Here is a 13,937-nt window from a genome sequence, read left to right as displayed (position 1 = left end):
TGGTGACTCACAGGACGAATTCGTTTTGCGAAAAATTCGTCTTGCGAATCACGGTTTCCCATAGGAATGCATTGAAATTTAATTAATGCGTTCCTATGGGCAAAAAAAGAAATTCGCAAGACGAATTTTTCGCAAAACAAATTGACTCGCGGAACGAATTAAATTTGTCTTGCAAGGCACCACTGTATAAAAGAATTTCCAGACTCAGCTATCCATGTGCTGTAGCATTGTGCTCCTCTTAACATGTAAGACTGTTGACGTTTTTTGTTGGGGGGGGGGGAGGATCCTGCACAGCTGGCTTCCTTCTTTAAGTGAGGATTGTGCATGTACTTTCCATGTAAATGACAGCTACATTTTAGGACAGGCATCCCCAAACTGCGGCCCCTCCAGATGTTTTGGCCTACAACTCCCATGATCCCTAGCTAACAGGACCAGTGGTCAGGGAAGATGGGAGTTGTAGGCCAAAACATCTGGACGGCCAAAATTTGGGGATGCCTGTTTTAGGAGGACTCCTTCCTCACACTTCAGATGGTGTGTGTCAGAGTGGTGGACTAGAATAGGAGCTTCTGTGTTGATGCAGAATAAATACCAATTAGGACCAACCTCTGAAATGACACAGTTCGGGGATGTTTACCAAGGACTATCTGAAATGCAACACTTATTCTCAAAGATTCTCTGTCCATCCCCCAAAAGCATGTTGGAGAAAAGGAGAAAGACGTGTGTGCATGTGAGCACACACAGAACAGCAAAAGGAGCAAGTGGCAACAGAGGTAGAACTGACAAGAGCTCAAAGGATGTGTGTGCATGAGTGCAAAGGTTCTTGGAAGTGGGACAGAAAAGAAATTGAGGATGGATGGGGGAAGGCACGGTCAGTGGCGGAGCTTCATGCTCTGGCACTGGGGGGGCGGAGAGCAGGCGGGGCGCGGCACCCAGCACAGGCGTGGAGGCAGCCATGATGGCACCCTGCCAGGATCGCGCTGCCAGGGGCGGTGTGCTCCCCCTGCACTTCTCTTCCTCCGCCAGTGGGCACGGTAGAAGTGGGTGGATAAGGAGCAACCATTATGGGGCCAGAGAAGGAAGTGTCATCAGTATGGGCCACAATTCCAGACTATGCAAAGATTGATCCATATGATTCTTGGGATTAGGTACTTCTGGATGCTCTTTGTCAACACCAAAAACGACCACTTAAGAGAGGAAGCATCAAAAAGGAATTTTTTTTTTACTCTTCCTCACAATTTAGGTCTACATTCTCCAATATACCAACTTCTGATGGATTCCTAAGGGCTATTTAAACTATTATTATTATTTTTACATGGAAGTACTTCGGTGCCTCAAGTTTTGTGAAAATCATGTGTGATAAGAGATGTGTGATCACTGCAAGTGACTATCTTTGCCAAGCAGCCATTGGAAAAACATGCCCAAATGTGGCATGTGCATGTAGTGAAACAGATGCAGGTGAACGTTGCAATAAGACTGCTGCAGGGCTAAAAATGTTTGTCCTATAATGCAGATGGCAAATTTTCCCTGAAGGGAAGGGTGCTGCTCAAAGCTCAAGATCATAACAAGTTGCCCTATACACCCTTGAGTCAGACTCAATGATATCAAGGGAAAATAGAATTCTCAAACAACCGTGCTCATTACTGAATGTTTGGAGATCCTAATTGGGGGGCCTAAAGCACAGCTTACCTTGGTTGGTCTCAAAGGATTCCCCTTTCCTCTTCCTGTTGCGCTGGTCATTCTGTTTTTTTTCTGGAGTCTTAAGGGGGAGAAAAGCAAATCCCAAATCAATTTCTGCAGATATCTCAGCATCAAAGCACACTAAGAAATTCAAAACGCCCTGGCAGACTTCTCAGTTTGTAAATACATAGGGTTATGTTTCCTCTCTTTAATACTTTTAAATGCAACCGTGGAACATGAAATCAGTGACCACTGCACCCCCACTAACAACAAGTATTACACCAAAAATGAATTATCTCCATTAAGGAAGACTGTAAGGCACTTGAGAGTTAAGATCACTGCCTTGCACCTTCCCGAGGGCTAAATTGTTCGAGTTTTGTTTTGTTGAGGCTACTGTATTTGCATAGCAGGGAATTAGAGAGTCCAAAAGGTGGCCTATTTTCTCCTGCTGGAATGGAACCCTGACTATTTTCACATAGTTGACAGTAATCAGGTAACTTCTGGTTTGACCCCAGGACAGGCTTTCCAGTAAACACCAGGTTCACTTACTTCCAGCTCCTTGTCACTTAGTGAGCCCACACTGCACAAACTCTGATTAGAAGATTCACTGTTCAGGGGCCCCTGGTGAAATAGACAAAAAAGCAAAAGTATACTTAAATATGCTGAAGATTGTTATAACCCCACAGAAAAGCATAACACACACACACACACACACACACACACACACACACACACACGGACTTGTTGCGTCCCTTTTCAATGCAATGAAGTGTCTACAAATGAGAAATTAAAGTAATCGTCTCTTTCTTTGGTGCATTTACAAAATCTCAATTCTGATGCCGGACAGCACAGTGCCAAAACCTATCACAGATAATTCTGTTGGTGCTAACTAGCTCCTGGTTTCTTTGCATGTGTGGATGCAAAAAGTATTTCCAGGGTACCTACCACCTGAACCGAAGACTATAAGCCAGGGGTCAGCAAACTTTTTCAGCAGGCAGCTGGTCCACTGTCCCTCAGACCTTGTGGGGGGCTGGACTATATATTCCTATGCCCCACAAATAACCCAGAGGTGCATTTTAAATAAAAGGGCACATTCTACTCATGTAAAAACACGCTGATTCCCTGTCTGTCTGCGGGGCAGATTTAGAAGGCGATTGGGCTGGATCCGGCCCCCGGGCTTTAGTTTGCCTCCCTATGGTATAAGCTTAGGATGAAACAAAAGTTGCATTTACTTGGTTAAACCTGTAAAAACTGATGTAAAAGCACTGGTGACACAAGACACTTGCATCCTGACATTATGTTGGGCACCACTGCCATCTGTTCCTCGTGGGGAAGGGTGTTATTTATTTAAACAGATTTCTTGCCCACCCTTTACTACAAGATTGCAGGATGGGTTACAACCATGCAATAATTATACGATATTAAAATAAAAAAATAAAATCATTTAAAAGGAAAAGATCAAACAGTACACCAAACAGGAAGGTGGCATGCCTATTATATCTATGTTGAGAATAGAGATGCAAAAATTGAAGGACCCTGCAGTGGTCCTGGGAAAACGAAAAACCTTAATCTCTGGGTAGCCATCAGAGTATAAATACCTATGTCTCCCATTACCAACAGGAGTCTCAAGCAACAGGAATATTCTCGCCTAAGTGCCAATTCCTATCTTTATATACAAGGAAGAATTGTCTACAATTACGCAACAAACTGTAGAACTGCACCAGATGCCCAAGCACTGAATAAAAATGTCCTTCTGGTTGCAGAAAAACACACATGAATATTTTGGCCTTAAATTCTACTCAGGTGTCTTGACTATGTTATGGTACTTCAGATGTAAGATGAGGGCCTCACATAACTAACAAAAAAATTCTTGCAGATTAATACACCAGGGAAAAGGCTAGGCTCAACAAATAGGGCTAGTTCTCCCTAAGTTCCCTTTCAGTTCACACATAAAAGCTTATCTCACCAACCATATCCTATTCATTCAAAAAAGTCTTCAAAAGATGGTGGACTTATCTGTCTTTTAACAACAATTTGTGTATTTTTAATAACATGAAGTTTTCCCATAATACCTTTGTAATGCCTGTGGGAATGTTTTACATTTGGGAGTCTCAGATGGAACTGGCTGGCAAATTTAATTGTTAAAGTAAGATTAATGTTGACATGCAAGTCAGTGCACAGACTAAAAGCAGAAGATTTACAAAGACAGACTTGAGAGACTATACACATGAACCAGCAGCAATGAGATCTTTGAAAGAAAGTGGGGGATTTAGTACATCATATTTCCCTTGAAGAAGTTTAGAATAACTACATAAAGGAACATGAAGCTCCAAAACACACACAGTGGCTAGGTTGATTTCTGTTAAGTACAACATTTGCTAGTGATGCTCACCTGGTGGCATCATTAACACCCTTCCAGCTCCAGGTAAAATCTCTCTACTCCCAGCTACTTGGCAAATAAGGATGATACTGCTGTCTATTGATGGTACGGTTTTTGCTGATGCTCTGTTGGATTTGTTTGTATTGTATGGTTTTTACTGCAATGCACTGCTCTTTTTCTGATTTTATGCTTTGCATTTTGCTTTCTCATTTTGTAAATTGCTTGGAGACTTTTTATTGTCAAGCAACTAATAAGTTGAAATATTAACAACAAAATGTATACACCATTATTATTAATAAAATACCAAAGTAGTACCATTTTAGCCATCTTGGGAATTGGAATCTTTTTCTTTCTTTCTTTGAAGTGGAGCAACCTGGACCTCAAAATTAGACCTAAAATTAAGATAAGAAACTGTCCCTCAAAGAGGCAAGGAGGCGTTGCCAATTCCACCTTCATTGCAGTCGTGTGAACCAAAACTGCATGACAACACTGATTGTCCCCCAATTCCCAGCTGTTTTCTTTTTCTTTTGGATTGGGGGTGTCTCATTTTATTAATTCCCCAAATGTTTTCACTAAGAAAGCCCAAGACGCAAGCTTAAAAAAAAAACTTCTTGAAATACTGCACAGCCAAATGATAAGCTCATGACAAGATTTAATGGATCAAAAATGAATACGCTAAACTTGGCTGCACATAAAATCAAACTTAATGAAACCCAAAGCGAGTGATGACAGTTCCAAATCAAATACGGTCTACGAAAACTTTGTTTCAACAATCCTCCCATCCAGGCGTAGGCAAACTCATCCCTCCATATGTTTTGAGACTACAACTCCCATCATCCCTAGCTATCAGGACCAGTGGTCAGGGATGATGGGAACTGTAGTCTCAAAACATCTGGAGGGCCGAGTTTGCCTATGCCTGCTCCAGTCTATTATTGGCAGGCTAGCAACATGTCTGTGATGGGAACTATGTACCACAGACTTATTTGCTACCTGCCTAGGGTGAGCAGCAGCTGTCATGGATAAGCACACAGATAGCAAGGGGTTGCATTCAAGTAAATCCTACTCAGATTAGCCCCACGGATATCAATGAATCTAATTTAGTTATGACTCACCTTTCACCCACACTTGCATTTATATAATCTGTATGCTTTTGAATTATGGTGCTGGAGGAGACTCTTGAGAGTCCCATGGACTGCAAGAAGATCAAACCTATCCATTCTAAAGGAAATCAGCCCTGAGTCCTCACTGGATGGACAGTTCCTGAAGCTGAGGCTCCAATACTTTGGACACCTCATGAGAAGAGAAGACTCCCTGGAAAAGACCCTGATGCTGGGAAAGATTGAGGGCACAAGGAGAAGGGGAAGACAGAGGACGAGATGGTTGGACAGTGTTCTCGAAGCTACGAATATGAGTCTGACCAAACTGCGGGAGGCAGTGGAAGACCAGAGTGCCTGGCGTGTTCTGGTCCATGGTCCATGGGGTCACGAAGAGTCAGACATGACTAAACAACTAAACAACAACAAATCTGTATCTAATGTAAGAATTTAGAACTATGAAGAACTGGTGCCAGTTTACCTTTTATTTTGTTGTTGCCTCTTCCTTTTATTTTGTATTGCATTATACTATAAGACTAAGAGCAGGGGTTGTAGTTTTTGAATCTTTCTGAAGCACCTATAAAACCTAAGGCACTTAAAAAACCAATTATAGTTGTTATTGTCGCTGAGGGCTACAAACTGTTTTTCTAAGAATCCCAAGAATGTCAGGATCCCATATTTGCAACCAATTCAACATGCAACTCCATCCATAAAAATAAAATGGAGCACAGAGCAATTCAGTCTTGAACATTTAGTTTGGATGATGTTATGATATGCTAGTGAAAACAGAAGAAACCTGAGAGAACTGGAGATAGCTGGCGGAAGAGAATGCCATCAGCATTGATGTGGGATTTAAAATCAAGAATGAAAGAAGTTACCAAAAGCAGATACTTGATATTAGGACAGAAAAGAAACTTTAGTTATAGGAATGTCTAGCATTGTGTGAGTCAACTGATAAAAAACATTCAACTTCTCACTGCTCATATATTATGAACTTTTCACATCAACTCCAAAACAAGCTGCAGAGGTTATGAAACACGGGGTTATTTTCAAAGAATGTTTGATTCTGAACATTTAGAGGTCATACATACATTTTGCTTCAGCAATGTTCTCCATCCCCATCACGGCAAGCCAAAAGTTGACACTCTAGATTATTAGAAGTCCACCAAGCATCAAATGAAATGTTACTGAGTATGCACATGCTTTTGGTCAGTGAGCTGTGCTGATACCAACCTTTGCAACGCCAGCTCCAGTGAACCTGGCCTCCAACAGTTCCTGCCGTCGTGGGTCCAGGCTATGCAATTCTTCCATCATCTCTGCCAACAATGATAGACAACACAGTGTATAAGTATCCAATGCAGAAATAATTAAAGCTTGCCATTGTTGGGTTGAAGTCAAAACATGAATATAAGGAAACATTAATAGCATTAACCAATCAAACATAAAGGGGTATATGGTGATACAACACTGTTGTTTTAAATGGTGTCACTATAACCGGAACTGTGGGTAAGAGTTCTCCAATAAAATAATTCCCCGACATTGTTGGGTGGTTTCTTTGTGTATGAACTACTGGTAACTACTACTCTTCCCTTACTATGCACAAGTGAATGTGATTTAATTATCCTTCTCCACCTGGATCAGTTTGGATACCCAAAATTCCTTTCTCCCTCACCCTAGTAAATGTCTGTGGAACAAGCATTTTTAACATAATACAGTATCATTAGGAGAAACCACATAAGATCTTCAGGAATCAAGAAGCTGAGATTGTAAGGGAAAATGCGTAACAATTCACTACTCCTAAAAAGAGAAAAGGCAAATGCTAACATGCTGAGAATTGCTTCAGTCCCATATCACACATACAGGACTGGGTATGTTCATTTCTGAAGGACCTGTTTGACCCTAATATATTCCTCATTCTGAGAAACAAGTTGTTGCTATCCCATGCTTTCCTATGAAGAGCAAAAGAACACTGAGGATACTGCATTTGCAAATCACACACTGGCAGCTCAAAAGTACTGACAATCTCCCTTCATTAACCACATTTCACATCAAATCACTAATGGAGAACAGGACACGGGGCTGGACTTTCTATTCCATATACAGTCGTACCTTGGTTTTCGAACAGAATGCTCTCCAGGAGTCCGTTCAACTCCCAGAACCATTCGAAAACCAAGAAACAGCTTCCGATAATCGGAAGCCGCAGAAGCCATGCCGGACGTTTGGCTTCCAAAAATCGTTGGAAAACTGGAACACTCACTTCCGGTTTTCAATTGTTCAGAAGCCGAAACGTATGAGTTCCAAGGCGTTTGACAACCAACCTATGACTCTAAATATATTGGAACCCTATTTTCCTATGAATATTGTATCTTGGGAGATTCTGGTCCTTTATCAGTTTGGCACAATTCTTCAGTTTGCTGATGGGTTCTCCTCTGTTTTCATGTGAAGCCACTCTTAGTCACTTCCCTCTGAAGTTGGTTAACAATATCTGGTCCATTATAAACAATTAAACATCCACACAAACAATAAAGTCAAACAATGAAACAAATGTATTGTGTTTCAAAAAGTTCACTGTCAACCTAACTAGTAAATATAGCTAATAAAATATTTCATTCCCGTTTACGAAAGTCATGAGATAATACATATGCATTCGCAGACAAAACAGTCATTTCCTCAGTGCAGAGGTAGATCCTTGACCATGCATTCTTCCACCCTGCAATTTCTAGACCAACCCCTCAAAAGTTACGCTAAAAATACCACAGAAATGAAAACATTTATGGATAACAAAGGGAAAAGGTATATTTTCTTTTCAATTCCCTTTAACATCTTCCCAGACAAATTTACCATGAGCTTGACCCGTGAAGGGTACACAACCAAACACTAAAACAGAAAGAGAGGCCACAACATGGGTCAGATCATAGAACCGTAGCGTTGGAAGGGACCACGAGGGTCATCTAGTGCAACACCCCTGCAATTCAGGAATCTTTTGCCCAATACGGGGCTCAAACCCACGACCCTGAAATTAAAGGTCTCATGCTCTACCAACAGAACTATCATGTGTATAGCAAGAGTTCTTGGGAGTTCCTGAAACATTTCAGGCTGGCTCCGATGCAATACTAAACTATAATTAAAAAGAATCTATGTTTAATCTTAAATATGGTAAAAGGAAAAAACCCAACATCATGCCATAGTTTATATAGATGGCTTGTTTCCACAAAGCATAGTTAAAGTTAACCATAGTTTAGGGTTCATATACAATGCCAAAGCAGAAACTTCCAATCTGCTTTTTTGTGGTTGTGTAAAAGGATAGGAGGAGAAAAGTGCAAGCCCTGAAAGAGGCCAGGCCAGTTCCCCTAACCCTAGACTACCGGTAGGGTTCAGGTAGTGTTATATCCCCTAAACGGAGTAATTATTTAATAACTGATTGACAGAACAGTAGAAAAGCAAAGTGCACCTGACCCTATGACTCACACTTTTCCAAAGGCATTGTTTCCAGAACTATTTATTCACTTTCATTTCCCCAACTAAACATTAAAACACTGAATCACTCTGGACCTCTAGCACATGCTTAGAAGGAACATTCCTGAAGACCACCAATTCCCTTTAGAAAGAGGAAGGGTGGGAAACCAGCTACTGACTTCACATCAGTTGTTCTGTTTGCTCTCCATTTTTTCCCCATTATCACTTTTCTAGAAGACTGCAGCAGAAGAAAAAGCATCCAGCGGAATTTTAAAAAATCACTTGTCAGGGAGTTTTCAACAGCAGCCAGGATACTTAAAGGACTGCTTTCTCCTGCTCATTAAGATATTTTGGGGAGACTCTCTTCTGAATTCTGCCAACATCACAGTTGTGTTTGGCTGGGATACAGCTGCACCCAGATTTTGAAACTCCCTTCCCAGGGAACCTCATTTCCCCATCTCTCTTTAACATTTTATTTGCTATCTGTTTATCTGCTACCTCCTTTTAGCAGATAGTCTTGTTATCATGCTATCAACCACTGAAATTGTTTTAAATGGAAAGGCTAGTTACTGTATATATTTATAGCGAGGGTGTAGAACCTATGGCCTTCCAGATATTGTTGCACTACAACTTCCATCATCTCTAACTACCGTACTGGTATGCTGGCTAGGGCTGATGGACAACTCCACTGAAGTCCAACAACATATGGATGGCCACAGGTTCCCCATCTTTGACTTATAACAAATAAATAAGACAGCAATGCTGTAGTGTTGTGGTGATAGTCTGAAGAACATGTCAACAATGTGACCATATGGCTACACCCTTAGCCACACTTTACTTTGAAATATACATATCAGTGCAAGTGATGGGACATCCAAATTGGCTTATTTTTTTTTATCATAGTATCTATTAAAAGGAAGAAAATGGTTGCAATTGAGTATGCTTACAAACATTCCAAAATCCCCCAACAAGACTTCTAAAACAACTCAATAAGCTACAAAAAGAGCCAGCTGGGAAGATAATGAAGCATTCATAATGATTAAAAGCATTCAAGTTTAAAGCAGCCAAACAAAGGTGGGTTTGTCACCTTAGGGACCTCTGAACCCCTAAAGTGGGCGGGCATCCGAGAAAGGCATTTGTGCATGTTTTAAACAGACTTCTGATCACTTTCCCCTCAAGGCATGTTAAATTCCCTGAAGTGGGAATTGAGCATCTCTCAAGCATGTATGTGTGCGGAATGACGATAAAGCAAACAAACTGTTCAGTTTCATGGCATTATATGAAATGATAAACGAATACATAATGTCCCTCAATTGAGTGCCCCCCCGACTTCTATTTCTTCCTATTCCAGCGAACACATTTATTTCACTTTGTAACCTCCAATCCCGCTCGCTTTATCCTTGACTTCTCAAGAGATGGCCCTACAGCTTAGGACCCGAGACCACCACCTTGTTGGAATTTACAATACTGTAGTTAAAACAGGAGCCAATGACTCTCCCCACCCACTGCATAAGTGTTCTCCACCCAGGCAAGCATCCATCCCCTTACTCCAAGCCTACCCACTTGTACTTATGGGATGGGGACCACCTCTTTTACTCCAATGGGGAGTGACAGAACAGAACCCCTTGTTTAACCCCTGCTAACCCCCCTTTTATATTTATTTTTTTTAAAGCAGTAACAACCCCTATCCACACTTCCAGATGTGGCGACTCCCACCCGTGGGGGCCTGCCGTCCCCAGAGGCCGCTGACATCTCACTCTCCCCTTGACCGGAAAACAAAACAAATCCCCTCACAACTAGGCCCAAGGAGGCTCGGTACCTGAGACCTCTAGGCCCGGCAACCTATCCACCCACCTACCTACCCCACCGCGCCCCGTTCACTGACACGGGTGGGCGCGACCCTCTCCCAACCACGGGAGGTTACCAAGGCAACGGAGCCCCCACCCCACCCCCAGCACGCGAGAGGGAAGGAGGCTCTTCCGCCCCCCCCAACCGACCAGAACGTTCCCATAGCAACAGCCCGGGCGCGCTCGCCCCCCCCCCACAGCTCGCCCTTATTTTAAGCCCCCACTGGGCTTGCAACTTCTAATTAGGCAACGTAGGCCAGTCTCGAGGCCTACACGAGAGAACGGCCACCACGCGCGTTACCTCTCCCTCCCCCCCAAAAAAACACACACACACGTCACCCCAATTAAAACCACCCCACAGTATTATGAGGGGGGTCTCCCCCCTCCCACACAGCCCATGTATGGGTCCATCCCCCCCACAACGTTACCATAGTAACCCGGGCCCCTTTCCCGAGGTTGGGACACGGGGGGGGGCGCACTCGCCCTTCCTCCGCGGCGTTGCTATAGCAACAGATAGGACGGGGGGAGGCGAGGCCTACACAGACTGTGGACCCCCTCCTCCAAAAAAAATATGTCACCAAGCGTAACGACAACGGAGCTGGGGGTGAAGGAGAAGTCCCAGCTGCAAGGCCTACCTACCCCTCCCTCGGAAAGCGCCGCCGCCGCAGCTACGGAGGGACGCGCACCTCTTCCCCGACCCTCCTTAGGCCTACCAGGGGAAGGCCGGCCTGTTCGCCTGGTCTCCCGCTCGCCTGCCGGCCCCGGCCTAGATGGAAGGCCGGCGGGGGAGAAGCGAGCCTCTCTCTTCCCGCAGCGCCCGTCCGAGACCAGGGATGCCCGGGACGCGCGGTCTCTCTCACCTCTGGCGGCGGCTCGGCTGGGCTTCGCTCCTGGTTGCAGGGCCCTTTTTTGCCCCAAGGAGAAGACGGGGAGATGGAGAAGGAGGGATCACCGGAGGAAGGTGGCCGTGGGAGAGAGCAACTGCTCCTCCTGCGCCCTCTCGGCGGAGACCGAGAAGGGAGAGAAGCGAGCAGGCAGGCCGTAAAATCCCCGGCCTCGCGTAGGCTCCCCGCCCGGCAAAGGTAGCCTCGTTCCCGAGAGGGTTGGGGCTCTCCACCTCCTCCTCCTCTTTTTCCCCCGAGGAAGGGATTAGGGATGGGTGGGTGGGAAGGGGGGGCGTTTACCCCAAAAAATGCTATTCAGGTGGGGGGGGGTTGGTTGCAAGTTGCGATCAATGGGGGCGGGGCAGCCCCCCACATTTCACTTTTTCTCCCCCCCCCCAGCTCTCGCCTATACACCCCTTTCTCCCCCCGCCCCCTTTACTTAGGCTTTTTTTTTTAAGCCCAGCCCCCGGATCGATTGGTGCAAGGAGAAGAGGTGTGTGTGGGGGAACCACTTGTGAAAGCACGTGTTGTCTCGCGAGATTTGCACGGGTGGGAGGTTGGTGTGCGGGTGCGCGAGGTGGGGCGGTGGGGGGGGGGTTGAGTCGGTGGTGGTGAGAAAAAGGTTGGGGGGAGGGGAGAGGTCAGTGCAAGGAGGTGCTAAAAACCTCGGGGTGGGGCGATGGGAGGGCCCGGGTTGCATTGCATTGCATGTGGCTTTTAAAATTGTATTTAACCGTGCCTTGTTTGCGGGCACGAGGTTTTAAGCGGGGCTTTTGCCAAAGGCGGATGGACACCCCCCCCCCCGAGGGGGATTGTTGCAGAATCCAGGTGTCCGGCCTTACAGGTGGAAAAAATTGCTGAGTCAGAGCTTTCATCAAGAGCGGGTGCTGGGGGGGGGTCATGGCATGGAGACTTCTTGTCTTCTTGGGGGTCGCAGCAAAACGACCATATACTGGGCGAGGGGGTGGTGGGGTACACACAGAGGAAGGTGTTTCCCCTGTAACTCCAGGGGGGGCGTGGCCGCCTTTGTTAGGGACTTAAGGTAGGTGGGTATTTTCTGCATTGTGGTCAGGTGCAGTAGGTGGGTTGGTCTCCAAAGAGTTCGGGGCTCTTTGTCTTGGGGTGTTACAGAAGGGCAGGGGGGGCTCTTGTGCTTCGGAAGCTTCAAGGCTATATACAGTTCAACCCGAGTTTTTTCATCAGTGCCATTGTGGGAGGAAGTGAAGGATGCTGAAGTGTTATTTGTGAGCATGTGGGGGGATTTCATGATCCGGAGGAGAGAATGAGTGTACAAAAGGCATGAGGTGGTTAGTAGTTCACAACAGTCCTATACATGACGTATCTCAAAAGCCGATCAATGGAGGTTGCTCCCAGGTCAGTGGGTACAGGATTAGTTGGGAGATGGGTGGATGTTTTGCCTTGGCAAGTGGCAGGGAAAGGTGGAGGTATTGGGGGTCAAGTGAACCTTGGCAAGTGGGGTGAGGACAGGTGGAGGAAAGAAAGGCATCATGGGGAAAAAACCAGGTTGAATCACAAACAGGCATGTGGAGGTGCTGGGGTATATTTCAAAGGACAAGGATTTTTGTGTGTGGCTTCTTCATTTGCCGGATCCAAGAGAAAGCCCAACAATGTAAGACAAGGTTAAGTTGTGGGATTCAGATACAATTGTGGAACGGTGGCTTGTTTAAAGCTATTGCTTAGCTAATGCAGGGGTGGGGAATGCCCAGTCCTCCCCATTTAGCCTAAGAGCCATACGGGCCAAGCCACACCCAGGTTGGGTATTTCCCAGCACCAATCCAAGATTGTGTCAAATAGTGAGCTTTCAATGGGGCTTCTGAAGACTCTGCAAGGGGGGGGGGGAAGGTCACCTGATGTCATTGCCCACCTGTCAAACTGCCCATCAGGGGTTAGGGAAGATGACAATCTGGTCCCTCAGGACAGAAAGGTTCCCACACCTGAGCTAATGGAGGGATTCACACAGTGCTAAGTATGTGTCATGGACTGGCTTGGATGCAGAGGAGTAGGAGAGACCAGCTGGGGAACCCCCAGGGGAAGAAGGCTGAGGCCTAGGGGATTGGTGGTGGGATGATGATGAGTGGCGAGAGGGAGAAGAGGCAACAGGGTTTAGTGAGCAGGAAGAGACTATGGCAGAGAGCAGTCCAGAACCAGTGGCAGAAGAGGTGGCTAGAGAGGAGGGAGAGGCAGAGATGAGGCAGGCTGCTGAAGAAGCCAGGGGGGTCTCCCCATCCTGCTGCGACTAGCTTCCCCTCTCCCCAGTCTACCAGAACATGCAGAGAAATGAAGACGGAGCAACGAGAGACAAGGAGCCCGAGATTGCTTGGGAAGGACCTGGGAAAGGAGACTTGGGGAGGTGGGGACCTCACAACTGACTCATCGGGGCAAGAACTACTGGGAAGAGTTGCTGTGCTCGCTAGGCCTGGTCTCTGAGCTTGTTTTGTTTCTTTGAATAAAGAGAGTTAACTTCACTGACACTGTGTGAGTTACTGCTGACCTGCTCATGGCACGCCCCCTGAGAGTAGGTGCAAGAACAGTCATCTCTAATGCAGACAGGAAGAGGGCACAAACGTTTCTCTTACTT

The 13,937-nt window shown here is 45.5% G+C and overlaps 1 protein-coding gene across 7 annotated transcripts in view; it reads right to left on the bottom strand.

The window, feature by feature from the left end:
* Positions 1-11,869, bottom strand: part of TLK2 (tousled like kinase 2) — a 36,023-nt gene extending 24,154 nt beyond the window's left edge. The window contains exons 1-5 of one of the 7 annotated variants that reach the window (XM_088655105.1): positions 11,168-11,794; positions 6,385-6,467; positions 4,373-4,449; positions 2,227-2,298; positions 1,687-1,756 (exon numbers count right to left, since the gene is read on the bottom strand). In XM_088655105.1, coding sequence (XP_088511231.1) covers positions 1,687-1,756; positions 2,227-2,298; positions 4,373-4,384 — 154 coding nt within the window. In that variant the 5' untranslated portion in view covers positions 4,385-4,449; positions 6,385-6,467; positions 11,168-11,794. Of the gene's footprint in view, positions 1-1,686; positions 1,757-2,226; positions 2,299-4,372; positions 4,450-6,384; positions 6,468-10,882 lie in introns of all 7 variants that reach the window. The other 6 variants (XM_088655104.1, XM_035134821.3, XM_035134824.3 and 3 more) reach the window with 6 other exon arrangements.
* Between the last annotated feature and the right edge of the window lie 2,068 nt (positions 11,870-13,937).

This window comes from Zootoca vivipara, chromosome 12 (genome assembly GCF_965207765.1).
Source record: "Zootoca vivipara chromosome 12, rZooViv2.hap1.1, whole genome shotgun sequence".
In the NCBI taxonomy this organism is placed as follows: domain Eukaryota; kingdom Metazoa; phylum Chordata; class Lepidosauria; order Squamata; family Lacertidae; genus Zootoca; species Zootoca vivipara.
Note: the sequence above shows the minus strand (reverse complement) of the source record. Positions and strands in the feature narration are given on the sequence as shown.